The 17,177-nt window shown below is 38.8% G+C and overlaps 1 protein-coding gene across 1 annotated transcript in view; it reads left to right on the forward strand.

Annotated features, from left to right (window-relative positions):
- Positions 1-14,836, forward strand: part of MORC1 (MORC family CW-type zinc finger 1) — a gene marked incomplete at its 3' end in the record, with an annotated part of 179,097 nt that extends 164,261 nt beyond the window's left edge. Inside the window, exons 24-27 of the mRNA XM_082655264.1 lie at positions 2,285-2,372; positions 3,825-3,878; positions 11,494-11,688; positions 14,744-14,836. Of these exons, the coding sequence (XP_082511390.1) occupies positions 2,285-2,372; positions 3,825-3,878; positions 11,494-11,688; positions 14,744-14,836 (430 nt within the window). The remainder of the gene's footprint in view (positions 1-2,284; positions 2,373-3,824; positions 3,879-11,493; positions 11,689-14,743) is intronic.
- Positions 14,837-17,177: the final 2,341 nt, after the last annotated feature.

Consider the following 17,177-nt stretch of genomic DNA (forward strand, 5'->3'; position numbering starts at 1 on the left):
GCTCCGCAACAGGAGAGGCCACAACAGTGAGAGGCCCGCGTACCGCCAAAAAAAAAAAAAAGAGAGAGCTTCCATAAAGATGACATGAAGTTTTGTATATGAAGCCTATAGCAACACTCAGCACATTTCCAGCACTTTATAAAGAATGGATGAATCTGACCAGGGTGCTCAATACCGTCAGAAAATACTCAGTTCCCCAATATATAGTGCAGTTGGCCTGGCATTCTTCCTTCACAGGCTGTACCCCCCTGCCCCACACAGCTAGCTGACTCCTACCCTTCCTTTGGGGTTTCCCAAATACGAATTTGGGACCCGCTTCTAGGTAGCCATGGTGCTGCATTCCCATTCTAGCTTCTGTCACAGTGTATTGGAATAGTTTTCTTCCTTGTCTGCGTTCCCTACTAGGCTGAATTCAGTGTAATAAGAATGTATTGGGTTCCTAGCATGGGGCACGATGGCAGGCTCTGGAAGGTGCCCTAGATAAAGGCTTTGTTTTAGTAGCATTCAGGGAATGTCTGTGGAATTAATGAGCTTGAGGATATTGAGAAAGTACAACATGATGAGCTACTTGTGACAAGTGATTCCAATAAAACCTTTACCTAAAGTGTTTCACTTTAATAATCTCTCCTTCTCTCTGTGTGTCTTTGTCTCTTTACCTGTCTTTAGAAATAATAGTACACACGTGTGAGACATTATTCAGACTATAATGGTGTTTCATGTAAATTTTGATGTAGAGATTTCACAGACTGAGAATAATCCAGAACTGATTCAGAGCTTTGTCTCTCCCCAACCTGCCCCTTCACCCTTTCCCACTCCCCACCAAATGCCACCACCTCCGAATATTTGTTTTTCTAGAAATACTTCCTTGGAAGATTGCTGATTAGCTCTAAATCTAAACCCCACAGAATTTATACCCACCATGAAAGGGACCAATACTCAGGACCAGTACAGGGGTTTCAACCCTGTATTGGAGGAAGGGAGGCTGGATTTAGGGGAGGAAAGAGGTGGTTTGTATTTAAAAACACCTCTCACCACTTCTCCTCCACGAAACCTACCGTAAACTTGACCACAGGCCTCCTTTCCCAGAGACTCCACTTGAAGCTTTTCTTTCTATACCATCTGATTTCTGCTCAGCTCAAATACCCAGAAGCCCTTTCTCATCCTGCCTCTTCCCTACTCATCTTCTTACCAGCCAGGCAAATAATTCTGAGGACTGTGTGTGTGTGTGTGTGTGTGTGTGTGTGTGTGTTACATTTGATGGTGTGAAATGCTGAGGATTTTTAACTTTTTGGATTGAATCTCCTTAAAATTACAAATGAATATTGCCACAAATAATAAAATACTAGGAATGTAAATTATATAAGAAATAGCTGTCTTATCCTTTGTGTGCCATGTTATTTTATAATTGAAAAATTTTGTAAGTTCCTTGGGTAATATACATGAAGTTCTTGGAACACTTCAACATAAAACACTCTATATACTTTTAAGATGTGGTAACTGTAAATTTCTAGATTTCATATTCTCCCAGGAGTGAAATGTATGTCATCTAGGGGATTAATCCTAGAAAAGCCATCACACTAGAAGGGTGGGGTGCTCCTGCCTTTTGACAAAAGGAAGCACGTGTCAGAACAATGACCATGGCTGTCTGGAAAGAGCAGGGTCCATGTATGATTTCTAGGGGTAGTCCTGGAGGCCCCGATGAAAGAATTACTCCGAAGAGTTAAGTTCTTTGGTTTTCTTTGGGAAAAAGTCAGTAAGCCTGTAGTCAGCCTCTTTTCCTCCGGGAATTTTGCAATGCTGACTTAGCTCTCTGCCGAGGAGAAATTCAGGTAGGTGCAAGATTTTCCTGGACTGCTTGGTTATGGACGGGCATTGTGAGCTCACGCTTGCTTGCTTTAATAAACGTTTTATTTTAAGATAAATGTACAGAGATATCCCCTGTACCCTTTACCCAGTTTCTCCCAATGGTAACATTTTGCAAAACTATAGAACAATATGGAAATTAGGATACTGACATTGACACAGTCAAGATACAGAAGACTTCCATCACCACAAGGATTCTTCCTGTTGCCCTTTTATAGCCATGGCCACCTCCCTCTCCCCAGTCAATGCCTTTTGAAGAACACTTTGATGCCACTTATAAAAACAAACTACTTGGCAGGCACAAATGTTCGTCTTTGCCAAGATATTTAACAAAACCCAGGAGATAGAGCCAGTTCGGACACATGAGCGCTGCATCTCTTTTCCTGGTATATTCTCATCTCTGCTGTGCTTATATTCCTAGGGAGATTCTTCTGTATTTTTTCCCTGAGTATTGTCTACCATCAGAATTTGGCCACACGTCTCTGGAGGAACTTACAGCAAGTTTGGAGGCAAGCTGACTTTTTTTGAACTTTGAGGGAATGACAGAACACCCTGAATTGAATCTTCAGTGAAGAAAAATGTAAAGGGTTACCAATGAGAGGACCTAGGATAGCTTAAGTGAATGAGGATGGGGATCTTTGTACTAAGTGAGTAACTCGGAATTAAAGCTGCATGGGAAACCAGCATGGCCAAGGTTTAAATAAACTCTGGGAAGATTGTGCAGACTGAGAGTAGTCAGTCTCTGAGATGAAAAGAGACAGGATATAGTCCTTAACTTCTCTCCCTGCACCAAAAATAGTTCCTATCCCTTAGATACACTTCCTCAGCTACCTTTTATGAGGAACTGAGGTGAAGATTGGGTTAGAATCACTAAGACGTCACAGGGAAAGATGAAGAAAATTGCATTTACCAAATCTCCTCTCAGAGGCAATACTATATATGACGGGAAGGAAAACTTTGATCAGCAGCTACCTGGGGTGCACAGGGTGAGCCTGGCACTGGCCCACAGTGGGCGGTCCCTGAGCTGCTGAGTCACAGCAGGCTGTGGTGAAGCTGAGTGAGGGGTGCAGGCCTCAGGCCGCCAGAGCTGCTCACGGGACTGGAAGAGCCCCGCCAGGTACAGGAGGGTGGGGGCCTTCTTCGCCACCCTCATGCTCGGTGTTGCTTGTGGAAGGGATGGGTACACGTGAAAAGCTATCAGTGAAAAGAGTACCACAAGATTAATTTGCACAGGTGCCATATGTCTTCGTCTGATCCTGGATGAAGTCCTACATCATTGTTTCTGCTGCTTCACCATCTACTGTCACCTCATTCTTTCCCGTGGGGCTTCTGACTCAACAGTGTCACTGGGACTGTCTTGTCAAACCACCAGTGACCACTGTGCTGACAAGTGCAGTAGTCACTTATCTTACCTGACCTCTTCAGCCCAGCTGACTACTCTTTCTTTCTTGAAGCACTTTCTTTATGTAGCTTCCATGACAACACACTTCTCATTTTCCTGCTTCCCTCCCTCCCATCCTCTGCGCTGGCAGCTCCTTCTCTATTTGGTTTCTAAATGTCGGTGTGTCTGAGGGCTTGTTCCTGGACCACTTTCTTCTCTCTATTAAATGTTGTTTCTAGGTGACCTCAGCTAGTCTCTGACTTTAAATACTATGCCACATGCCAGTGACTCTACCCGGTCTATTTCTGTGGCGTCCCCATCCAAGATATCTAGACTCCAACGGCTTTATTATTTGTCATTTACTTTTCCTTCACCTTGATTTTCTTTTTCATCTGAAAAATTTTAAAACCATGTTGTATAATATAATTAGACCCTGGCTTAAAAGACCCACAGCACCGATGTTGGCAAGTTCTAGGCTTTGATGCTTTTTTATACTAGGTACTTGCATGTTATAACTCTACTGTAGACAGCTCATTCCCTAAAAGTTAATATCCTGTTCTGTTATGATTTATGAAAACAGCTGGAGCAATGCCCAGAACAGACAAACAAGAAGCTGAAAATGTGTTTCAACCAGGTAAGCTTCCTTTCAACGTAATCATTTATATTCTAAATGATCCTGTATTCCAAAGGAGAAATAATATACATTTCTAAATGTTAGGTTTGAAAGGAAATCAAATTTGCATTTACTTATCAAGACTTAGATTAATCTGTAGCATATCAGATGCCACAAAGCAACATCTTTTTGAATTTTAAAGATGCAAATGTTTCCAAACCATAAAGCTTATGAAACACTTGGAGTAGGACTATATTTTGAACAGGAAACATGACATTCTGAGTCTTTAAGCAATAGGTTCACTGGATCCTTGAGACACTGTGCTAAATCAGAAATCTTTTGTATAAAAGTCTTTAATTATTTTGGACAATTTGATATCTCTCTGGGTTTTTTAAATTCTATCAACAGTTTTTTTTAAGTTTATGATTTTTCTATTTTAAAAGCAGCTATAAAATAATGCTAATAAAAGAAAGTAAAAGGAATTTTAAGAAATTCATCCATAGTCCCAAACCATTCCAAGATCACTGGTATTTTTTGGTGTGTTTCATTACAACCTTTCTCTCTCTCTGGGTAGATGGTTTTTTGTTTTTGTTGTTTTGTTTTTTTTTACAGTTTTCTTATAATACTGTGTATCTAGTTCTTAAAGGTTTCCTTGGTGGTGGCAGGGAAGAGTCCATAGAGTCCTTCAGTTCTACTAGAGAAATATCTCAAAAAATCATATGCCCTCAACTTCCTTAAATCACAATCAAGGGAACTGAGACTCCAAGATGTGAACCTGGCCCAACTAACACAGGGGATTAGCACTGGAGCCAGTACAGCCACTGAGGTTCCCAGATACTTCATGGAGGCCACAACAGTCTAGAACTTTTCATGGCACCAGGATCAATATTGAGATGCTTAGGTTTCTGCTGACACTTCACCTGTGTTTGCTCAAACAGGTGCACCAGCTCTATCACTAGCACATATACTAGCATCTTCTTCCAAGTGCTTATGCTTACAGCCATCTTCTGGAAAACTCTCATAATAATATGCAAGACTGGGAGGTGAATGATGCTTCCTGGAATTGTGCACAGCACAGCTGTAAGCACAGGCGCCGCCTCATCTCTTTTGTGGGGAATGGAATATGTTTGAATATTCATGTTTTATAAATGAAATAGAATTGGGAAGTAAGTTCCCCAAAGCATATAACTAGGCAAACTTGAAATGAAAATTAGAACCTAAACTAGATTTCTTCTTAGAAAGGCTGTGTCACAAAGTGTTTGGATTTTAGGGTGTGCCTAAATGTAATACCCCTGTTGATATATTTGCCTCTGATATTTCTGCCTGAGTGCCTACTGGCCTGTGATAAGCAACTGGAAATGAAGGAATATTGTGGTTCTTAATTTCTCATCACTGTTCAACTGAAAATTGAATTTATTTTCTGAGTAGCATTTTTGTTGAAAAAGCAGTAATTGAACATTTTCGGTGTGAAGACTTAGTTGTCATTTCCTAATTAGAGTAAAAGACAGCTTTTATCCAACATATTTTTGACCCTATTCTAGCACTATTATTATTATTATTATTATTTTACTAGTATTATTTTCATCAGCAAATCTAACACTGTGATTGATTAAGAGCCACTAGCTCCAGGCACAAAACTAGGCCTTTTATATATGTTACCTCATTTAATTCTCACAACTTTGGGATGTATAGCTGCCACTATCTCCATGTTAGTAATGAGGAAATGGAGAACCAGAAAGATAACATTCCAATGTCATGATGCAAGTAAGTAGTAGATTCAGGATTGGAACCCAGATTTGTGCCACTCCAGAGCTCTTTTCACTACCTCACTTTATTCCATCTCATTCTTATCCAGACTGTAATACTTCATCCTTATGATAAAGTTTGCAAGTATTACTTGCAGTAGGTACACTACAGCTTCTCAGCCTATTGGCATAAAAGAATTATTGTTTACTTACTAGAGACCTTGACATTACATGGTGAGATGTATATGGGGAGATGCTGACAGTAAAATATGGTGTGGGGAGGGCATGCGGTAGGCAGGTTGTTTACTGTCCCACCAGGAATTGTCCCAACTCTGTGGCAGCCAGCTTGACAAATCACCAGTAGGGTTCCTGGATCTCTTGACACATCCTTATCTACTGGTTAGGGAACTCTGATTTAACTATTTACACTAAAAAACTTAGAAATTTGCTAAGAATTAGTTTATCATACATCTCAGCGTATCCAAGCTTATACATGTCCTTCATGTCTGTTTCTAAATGATATTTTTTCAGTGTCTACACTCAGTAATGGAGCCAAGTTGTTGGGTCTTGGAGGCCAGACTGAATAAGTGTTTATTCAAGGTGTTAGCATAGATGATGAGTAGAATCCTCGTAATGTTCAGGGCAAATGGAATTCAAAGAATCAAAGCAAGATAAACAGTCAAGAGACCATGAGTTCCTGTTGAAATGGAGATGTTGCAAGCAAAATACAGAACAATTGGAATCACGATTTTCTTCACATGAAACTGGTTTTAAGGACTTTATTAATGATTAGTAGCTTTAAGTGGATGGTTATAAAAACTATTGAAATCATTTATTGAAATCCATGTAGGGTTAACTCTATGCACCTTGCTTTAAGGTGTGTACGTTTAATAAAGGGAGGACCCTTTGTAAAGCACAAACTTTTTTGGTCACCCGCCCTGACCACATCAGCAGTGTCCATAACTATTAGAGTAGCAGATGATTCATGACAGCATTGGTGGTCCTTTGCAACCCAACCTGAACCACCATCTTTTATTCTTTCCTCTTGCAAGCCATCTGCTCCATCCAAAATGGAGTTGCTCCAACCTACTAGACTGGCCTGCCTCTGAGCGTTTCCCCGTGCTGTCCCCCCGAATACTCTTCTCCACTCTCCCAGTCCACGGTTGGCCTCTGGAAATCCTGCCCACCCTTTGTACAGCCTGATCAATGCTACCTTCTACATCAAGCCTACCTCAGTCTCTCCGTGTGAAATTAATCTTGACTTCTGTGTTCTGAGAGGACCTTAAAACTCTACTTTAGCATTAATTAAATTTTCTGACTTGCATTACAGTAGTTTCCTGTATTTTATTTTCTCCTCAACTAGATTATTGAATCCTTGAAATTAGCAATCCTCTCATATCCTAGCAACATCAATAAGTAGCTTTGAATGCATCTGGACCTTACTATTGTGCATTGACTCAAAGTTGATTGTTTCTGCTGTAGTGTCTGCCCACACAAACACATGCATATTCTTGTAAATAGGGTGCAAAATCTATAGATTTTGTAGTCCTGCCTTACTTTGTGCAAACTTATTAGGATTCTGGAGCTCCAGAGCTGCCAGAGCTCTGACTTTTTAAATTCAAGGCAGAAAATTAAAATCTCAGTTGAATATTCTTTCTTTCAAATCCTAATTCCATTCTGAATTAATGGGGTTTGGAAGAATTCCATTTTTGATCTGCCGCAAATACCTCTACAAGAGTGAGTTTAACCAGCAGAACTAAGCCTCTCATCCTGTTACAATTCTATACTCACCTTAATTAAAATGTTAAAACAACCAGAAGTCCTTTTATATTGAGCTTTAAAAGTTGTCAAAAGTGTTACCTTTTTTAGAAACCTCATTGAGATGTTAGCCTGAGAAAGCAAGAAGCATAAGTCAGGAAACTGGCTAAACTGGCCGCTAGTGCTTGAAGGAAATACAGTTTGCTGGTTACAAAATAGTGAACGTTGAGAGACTGAATATGATTTTGAATGTAGCATGCTGTATAAACATTCTTTTTTTCATTTTTGAATTTTATTTTATTTTCTTATACAGCAGGTTCTTATTAGTTATCTATTTTATACATATTAGTGTATACATGTCAATCCCAATCTCCCAGTTCATCCCACCAACACCACCACCACCCCCGCCGCTTTCCCCCCTTGGTGTCCATACGTTTATTCTCTACATCTGTGTCTCAATTTCTGCCCTGCAAACTGGTGCATCTGTACTATTTTTCTAGGTTCCACAAATATGCGTTAATATACGATAATTGTTTTTCTCTTTCTGACTTACTTCACTCTGTATGACAGTCTCTGTATCCATCCACATCTCTACAAATGTCCCAATTTCGTTCCTTTTTATGGCAGAGTAATATTCCATTGTATATATGTACCACATCTTCTTTATCCATTCGTCTGTCGATGGGCATTTAGGTTGCTTCCATGACCTGGCTATTGTAAATAGTACTGCAATGAACATTGGGGTGCATGTGTCTTTTTGGATTAGGGTTTTCTCTGGGTAGATGCCCAGTAGTGGGATTGATGGGTCATATGGTAGTTCTATTTTTAGTTTTTTAAGGAACGTCCATACCGTTCTCCATAATGGCTGTATCAATTTACATTCCCACCAACAGTGCAAGAGGGTTCCCTTTTCTCCACACTCTCTCCAGCATTTGTTGTTTGTAGATTTTCTGATGATGCCCATTCTAACTGGTGTGGGGTGATACCTTATTGTAGTTTTGATTTGCATTTCTCTAATAATTAGTGATGTTGAGCAGCTTTTCATATGCTTCTTGGCCATCTGTATGTCTCTGGAGAAATGTCTATTTAGGTCTTCTGTCCATTTTTGGATTGGGTTGTTTGTTTTTTTAATATTGAGCTGCATGAGCTGTTTATATATTTTGGAGATCAATCCTTTGTCCGTTGATTCGTTTGCAAATATTTTCTCCCATTCTAAGGGTTGTCTTTTCGTTTTGTTTATGGTTTCCTTTGCTGTGCAAAAGCTTTGAAGTTTCATTACGTCCCATTTGTTTATTTTTGTTTTTATTTCCATTACTCTAGGAGGTGGGTCAAAAAAGATCTTGCTGTGATTTATCTCAAAGAGTGTTCTTCCTATGTTTTCCTCTAAGAGTTTTATAATGTCCGGTCTTACATTGAGGTCTCTAATCCATTTTGAGTTTATTTTTGTGTATGGTGTTAGGGAGTGTTCTAATTTCATTCCTTTACATGTAGCTGTCCATTTTTCCCAGTACCACTTATTGAGGGATGTTATCAAAATGGCATCATACAGTAGGTGTCACTTTATGATTGGCTTTATTCACTCAACATAATGTCCTTCAGATCCATTAAGTATATCAATCGTGTGTTTCTTTTTATTGCTGATGAGCAATACTGTTATTTTTCTAGGTAATATTGTTTTTTATATTTTTAATTTTATTTGTTTTGGTTTGTTTTATTATTGTTGTTGCTTTTTACAAGAAAGTGTTTCCTGGCTGTTGTTTAGGATGGCAAAAGCTTATAAGATTCTGAAGTTCTGAAAACTAAGAACTATAATTGGCTGCTGACATCTGAACTGTCCATGACTCTGTCCTCATTATTCCAGCTGTGTTGAATTATTTACCCTACTCTACCTTCAGGCCGTGGGAGATCTCACTTCCTGGGTTTGACAGAAGCCTCCACGGGAAGCACCTGTGAAGCTTCTTGGAGGAGGTGGTTATCGCCTTAGTTTTAAGCCATCAACTTCTTGTAGGTTGAATTGAGCATGTTCAAAAAAGGATGCCCCTCCAAGATCTCAGAATGTAGCCTGCATTTCAAGGCAGGTTTGGCCCTCGTATTTGAAGTCCCTTTGCTGTTAATTCTGAACATCTGCTGTCCTAACTCTTGACTATTTAGTGCCCTGTGGCAGGTGTTGGAAATAGAGAGGTGTACAAAACCAATTTTTTTTTTTACATTGAGGTTACGTTCCCGAGGGAAAGATAGATAACAAACACTTAAATAAAACATAAATAAACATACAATGTGATGTGCCATAAAATGTGCAAGGCCAGGGGATAGACAGTGACGGTGTGTTGGGGAAGGGGAGGCTATTTCAGATACAGAGAGCAAGGAATATCTGAGCCATGTTTTCATACTGGTTGAGACCAAGAGTGAGCCTTGTGTATATCTGGAGCTGAATCTGCTGAACAAAGACAGCAGCAAGGGCAAAGGGTCTGTGGCAGGAGGGAGCTTGATGTATACCTGGAAGGGCGAGGCCTAGAACTCAGGAAATGAGGTAAGAAGAGGCAGAGCCAGGTCAAGGATTTCAGAGTCTAATTCCTTGTGCCCTCACACAAACATCCAGGCAGTGTAAGTCTCGAAAGAAATCTAAGATTTCTTTACGTGGCAATCTATAGATTTCATAATTAAGTCTCACCTTTAATACAACACATGATATATATGTGTGAATGTATGTGTGTATATATATAAACGCACACATTTATGGCCATTGTTTACTACTGTGGAGTGGTATTTGGGTCCTTGCTCCCAAATATTCCTCTCAGTTAGTAGCACATGAATAGTATACATAATTGGAGGTAAATTAGTGATGTCAATCCAACTCAAATACCTTAAGTCAGGACTTTAATGCTCTTCTATTTAATGGAGACTCCACACCCGCCTCTCAACTCTAATAATATCTGTGCCTTACTTGGGGCACAATACATTTTCTCCCATAAAGATACAATATTTGCATACTTGTATTATCTCATTCTGTAGACTAGAAGCTTCTTGAGAGCAAAGACTGAATCTTACATATCTCTGCATCACCTATAATAAAATTCAGTGCCTCGAATTTAGGAAGTAGTTGGTGAACGTCTATTAAACAGAATTCAGTATACTTAGGGGGTTTTGTTTGTTTGTTTAAAGAATTTTATAGAAAAAGGAGAAATGTGTGAGGTCAATGAGTGCTTAAAGGCGATGATGTGGCAGTGTTGGGGAAGGGCCTGCATGTATTAGTGAGTGTAGTGGAGGAGGGTGAAGGGGGACAGGGTGGACTCAGAAGACAAATGAGGCTACCTTACAATTTTCCTGGCAACCCAGCATATTAGAATACAGAAATCTTCTTATTGCTGAAACATTCAAATGTTTATCAAAACAGGATTTGCCCTGTATCTCTTTTCTCAGAATATCCCCCGGCCCTCTCAAAATGTTGATACAGGCAATTAATGTCATTTTGAAATTGAAGCATTTGGCCACTCCATTACTTCTTTCTATTCTGTGAGTGTCTCAGGTGCAACACGAGCTCTTGGAAAATAACCAAGACTCTTGAATTAGCAAAGGTCACATGCGTTAGTATATAACCGTACTCTTTACATCAGATTAGGGAACCCAAGGAGAGTGGCACACTAGGAATTCCTCTTACTGTAGCTTCTGTGCTTTTCAGATGCTACAGACTTGAGTTATAAATCACGCATTTAAAGCCCCAAGTGGCTGGACACTCTGTCGTCATCTGTGAGTTACTGGTGCTGTGGCGAGTAGTCACAGGCACCTATCCCCTTTGTGCCTTGAAGAATACGGTAGCCCTGGTAGGAGAACAAGTTCAAGCATTACTAGGTTTCTTCTTTATTCCAAAGCAAGGGTTTCTGAGCTGACCTTGGCGTGCCTCTTTATATTATAGTTACTGGACTATTGTGCATTTTTCCTTCTTTCTCTTCCTCTTCCATCAGATTGTTAGTTCCTTAAGGGATCAACATATCTTAAATGTAGACCACCCATAGTACATATGTACAGAGTTGACACGTGGTATATATGTGTAGGATTGGAATATGATATTCTGCTATTAGGGAGGAAAGTAATATTTTAAAAATATACTAAAACTGTTTTTAAAACATTCCCAGGTCCGTAATGTTTACATGGTCCAATATGAAAAAAAACTAAAGGAAACCATGCAATCCATTATCTATGATGCAAACAGAAGAGGAGTGCTTAATGAAGTATCCCTGGGACAATGTGAAAAAAAAAGAAAAGTCACTGAAGACAAACTGAATAATCTTCGTGTGAAACTGACAGTATTATTGCAGAAACTTCAGCTGGTAAGAAATGAAATTTTATTTGAGTAATAGGAACACACATTGTGTAGAGAGCGCTGGGCTAGCTTCCTCTCCTAATGTCGTCATCCACTTATGACTTTGGACGAGTCACTTAACCGAGCCCTAACTCTGTCTTAATGGATATTGAAATCACAAATAAATGAACTTTGAAAGTATAAATTAGAACACTGTTTTAAAGGCCTATTATATTTTCCCTTTAAAAAATCAGAAGCTTTGCTTGTGCTGTTGGTATAGTTCGATCATGCTGTCTCCTCATTAGCATATTTCCAGTAGGAAATTTTTCCTAATTTTTTCAGACAACAAAATATTTTAATTTTTATCCTAATACAGAGGTTAAAAAAACAGACTCTTCTAATCTTAGAGGAAAATATCATGTAACTATGAATTACTGTTCTTCTTGTTTATTTATATATTTGAATGCATAAAGAATTGGGCTTCTATGATAGATTGAGCCAGTGAGGAAATACCCATCTTCTACTATAGCATATACAAATGCTGGGGAGAAAACATCAAAAATTAAAGTATATATATCCAATGTTGAAAAGTCTTTCTGTAGATGCTAGAAATAAATTGAGAAATCAACAGTGAGCCCAGGAACTATGACTGTGTTTCTCAGCTTTCCTTGGGGTATAAACGAAGGTTGTTCAGTGGGACTCCTAGGAAAGCTCCCTAAGAGGGGGTCAGAGAGCTCTCTGGGGGCCCGCAAGGGCAGGTCTGTGTCTGGAACAACTTGGCATCATACACTCAGCACCCAGCACTTTGTGTTGCTTCCCCAGCACTGGTGATGGACACCTGGGCACTCTCTGGGCTGCCTCAAGACTAGCCTTTGGTTCAGTTTATTGTCATGGTAAACTGGAAGCTCCTTAGATATCATCTAGCCTGCTTTAAAAAAGTATATGGAAATAGGGTCTGACGGGGAGAAAATTGTCTCAGGACCCAGACAAAACTCAGACATAGGCCGTGAGTCTGGAACAGGAGACAGGTCCTTCCTGGGCCATGCAGGGAGAGAGGGCAGGAGCTGTCTCCCAGAGAAACCTGCCTGGAGGCCTGGAGGACGGCTTTGCCCGTGAAGGGGGTCGCGGAGAGACAGACGAGGAAACTTGCTGAGCATCAGTATTGAACATGATAAGCATGGACTTTGAAGCCGACTGTCTGGTTTTCAGTCAGTGTGAGAGTTCATTGCTCTTTCAAAAACCACACATCTTTGGATTTGCTGGGATTTCTCTTATATAAAATACAAAATAAAAACACAGAAAGTATTTTTGATTAAGTATATAGCCAAAAGAGACGATCCCTCTCTTCTTGGGTGGTCTAGGCAACAGTTAAAATGTTTCATTATTAAAATAAAAAGGATGATTAAAGCTAACGATTTTCACATAATGGTAATTATATTTGTCCTTCTGTCAACAGTACTACCTAAGCCAATTTGTGAGAGTGGGATTTGAGTGGAGCTCCTTTGGGTTCTTGTGGCTACAGAGGGTGGTGAATGTTTTTGCATGTGAAAGGTCTGGTGGAGCCTCACACATGGTAGGGTTTCAGTGATGACTGTTGTTTCACTAACAAGAACAACTAGAGAGACCAAAGAAGTTCTTTATCATAGTAATGGAATGCCACTGTCTATCAAGAAAGTTCATAAAAATTATTTGGTTCTCACAATAGCAAATCTGTTCAGCTAGGAAAAACAAAATGAAAGAATAGTAGTTTACTCTTCCTTCTGTGTCAAACCCCTGGGTTCCCTCACAGTAGCCAGAGTAATTATACTAACTTAATTTGTTTTATTCACAAACTTTAGTAAAGAGGTGAAGGGCTTTAGCCCACAGAATGTGAAACGTTTTATCCAGTATTATTGGAGAGGTACTCAAAAGGCTCCTGCCCAGATATGTTTACTCTCATCCCCCACTTGAAATTTACATTTTCAGTGCCTTTAATTGCGCGAGCAGCTACCATGGAGTAGAGCAGACACATGAGATGCGGTGGACCTGGAACAGACGGTTGGGGCAGCACATGAAGAACCTGGGAACAGGATCAACCTGGAGTCCTAGCAGGAAGTCTAATCTACAGGGTAGAAAGCAGGAGCCAAAGGATTAGACCAGACTGAACAGGCTGAGAGCTGTCGGTGTCAGAAAGGATCACACAGGGCATTCCTCAGGGTCAGTGAATATTTGGAAATCCTAGTGAATATCAGTATCATGGAAACCCAAACAGCATCCTAGTTACAAAGCTGGGACTCAGTACAATTCAGGCTTGTTAGAAGACTGAGCAAATCTAGGGCAAAGGGAGCAAAGCAAAAACACATTTAATGGAACCAGATGAGGGATGGAGAAACTATGATAGTGCCAGACACTTATTGGAAACAATAATAACATTGGGATTATTTCTGGAAGGTCCTTCCTAAAAATTCTCCTGTCCATCAGCGCAGTTGGAGAATGAGTTGATCCCATGGTTGGGCCTGAGGGAGTGAGACTTAGGTCAGTAAAGAGGGAGCATTTGTCCAGCTGTTCATGGATCAAGAAGCTCAAGGAAGGAGAGCTTGAGATTACTCCAATAGAGAACTGAGGGAAAGAGAAAAGGGGACAGATCAGGGCAGCAAGCCAAAGGTTGTGGGAAAAGATGCTGCAGAGGAAAAAGGAGAAACAGAGAAGTTAGAATTTGCCTACCCGTCTGTTTTGCCTCTAAGGCTGAAAATTCATGAGAGCCTATAACAGAAAAATGAGATGAGGGCGGGGGCTTTAGGAATATGACAAGTAATTATATAGAAGGGGAAAAAAAAAAAACCCAAAAAGCACAGTTGAACTAATTTCCACTAAAGAAGAAGAAGAAGAAGAAAAAAAAAAAAAGATTCAAGTTCCTAACCACTTGTGAGCATAAAATGAGATTAAATGCAAAAACATTTCAAAAGGTTAAAAGCATTATTCGAATGCAAGCTGGGTTTTGTTGCTACATGAATCATAGGGAAGACTGGTCCAAGGCCACCCAGATTACAGGAATAAACCCTGTAGCTTCTTCCCCTCCTATGATTGTTGCTTCTCTTTTCCAGGGCAGTCCAGCAGGAGACCTGGAGCAAATTGACAGTTATTTAGAAGCTCTGCTTAAAGAAGATAATCTCCTTTTTCAGAAGACTTTTAAATAAAATGACTGCAGGTACAGGACATAGTCTCCTTTCAAAAAAAAGGAAAGCACTTCTCAAAATTAAAAGAAAAGACATTCCATTTTTTAAAATGCTAATAAGAAAAAAAGAAGATTCTGTAAAAATATCTCCTCTGCACTTGTCATTGTAAAGTTCATCTTGTTTAACAGTAAGAAAATTTTATGTTTTAGAAATGGAGACTGGTTTACAATTTGTATGTTTCCCAGTTCTATTCCCTAACTCTTCCTGTTCTTTCAGAAACCATTTCTAGAGTTCTCTAGTTCCCGTGAGCTGCTAAGAAAGATGGAAATGTCATTTAGGCTTAAATTTTGTTTTCACTAAAAAGATTGTAAAAACTGGAAAACAGTGGTTTTTAAGAGCCAAAGAACTACAGAATCACCTCCTTTTGAAATTTGAGTTGAAAAAGAAAGACATTATACCCCTTCTCCACTACAGCCAGTACTCAGTAAAGCAGATAATATACATCCCAAAAGAACTTTGAGATATATTTTATATGTTAATTTTATTATTGAGTTATAGTAAAAGAACCAATCTTCTAAGCATAATATGAATACATATTACATATATGTAAGAATTGTGTTTTACATTTTCCTTGACAACTGTTTGTTTTATTTGTTTAGAAATGTCTGCAACTTTGGACAAAAGCAATAAAACATTTAATAAATGTTTGTGTAATTGTATAATTTTAATTTTATGTACATGCACATAGTATAAAATTCAGAACATGTGAAATGGAATACAGTACAGTGAAAAGTCTTCATCCCGTTCTTGTCTTTAGTTACTTAATTACTCTTCTCAAGAGGCATGGTTTTACTAGTTACTTACGAATTCATCCAAAATCAGTCAATGTATATAAAACCATATAAATCATTATGTGGATATAAATATGGATGTAATAGCATCCAGAATATGCTTTTGTTTTTTTCCATTTAATATATCTTCAAGATCATTCCATATCAGGATCAGTATATGCAGCGCTGTCTCATTGTCTTTAAACTGCTCTTTATTATTCGACTCTGTAGGTATACCCAAATTTATTTTAGGTAAATATCCACCTTATGATGGACATTTACATTTTTCTTTTTTTTTCTCTTTTATAAGGCTTTTGCTTTTCTTTCTTTTTTAAAAAATTTATTTTATTAAGGTATAGTTGATTTACAGTGTTCTGTTAGTTTCTGGTGTACAGCAAAGTAATTCAGCTATACATATATATACTAGTTTGCATTTGCTAATCCCAAACTCCCGATTTATCCCTCCCTCTCCCCCCCTCCCTCTTGGCAACCATAAGTCTGTTGTCTATGTCTGTGAGTCTGTTTCTGTTTCATAGGTAAGTTCATTTGTGTCATATTTTAGATTCTACGTATAAGTGATATTATATGGTACTTCTTTTTCTCTTTCTCACTTACTTTGCTTAGTATGATAATCTCTGAGTCCATCCATGTTGCTGCAAATGGCATTATTTCACTCCTTTTTATGGCTGAATAATATTCCCTTGTGTATATATGTACCACATCTTCTTTATCCATTCATCTGTTGATGGACACTTAGGTTGTTTCCACGTCTTGGCTATTGTAAATAATGCTGCTATGAACATTGGGGTGCATGTATCTTTTTGAATTATAGTTTTGTCTGGGTATATATCCAGGAGTGGGATTGTTGGATCATATGGCAATTCAATTTTTAGTTTTTTGAGGAATCTCCATTCTGTTTTCCATTGTGGCTGCACCAATTTACATTCCCACCAACAATAGGAGGGTTCCCTTTTCTCCACACCCTCTCTAGCATTTGTTATTTGTAGACTTTTTAATGACGGCTGTTCTGACTGGTGTGAGGTGGTACCTCAGTGTAGTTTTGATTTGCATTTCTCTAATGATTAGTGACGTTGAGCATCTTTTCATGTGCATATTGGCCATATGTATTTCTTCTTTGGAGAAATGTCTATTTAGGTCTTCTGCCCATTTTTTGATTGGATTGTTTGATTTTTTGTTATTGAGTTGTATGAGCTGTTTATATATTTTGGAAATTAAGCCCTCATTGGTCACATCATTTGCAAATAATTTCTCCCAGTCCATAGGTTTTCTTTTCATTTTGTTTATGGTTTCCTTTGCTGTGCAAAAGCTTTTAAGTATGATTAGGTCCCATTTGTTTATTTTTGCTTTATTTCTGTTGCCTTGGGAGACTGACCTAAGAAAACATTGGTATGATTTATGTCAGAGAATGTTTTGCCTGTGTTCTCTTCTAGGAGTTTTGTTGTATCATGTCTTATATTTAAGTCTTTAAGCCATTTTGAATTTATTTTTCTGTATGATGTGAGGGTATGTTC

The sequence above is a fragment of the Grampus griseus genome, assembly GCF_964374135.1.
Source record: "Grampus griseus genome assembly, chromosome: 5".
Lineage (NCBI taxonomy): Eukaryota > Metazoa > Chordata > Mammalia > Artiodactyla > Delphinidae > Grampus > Grampus griseus.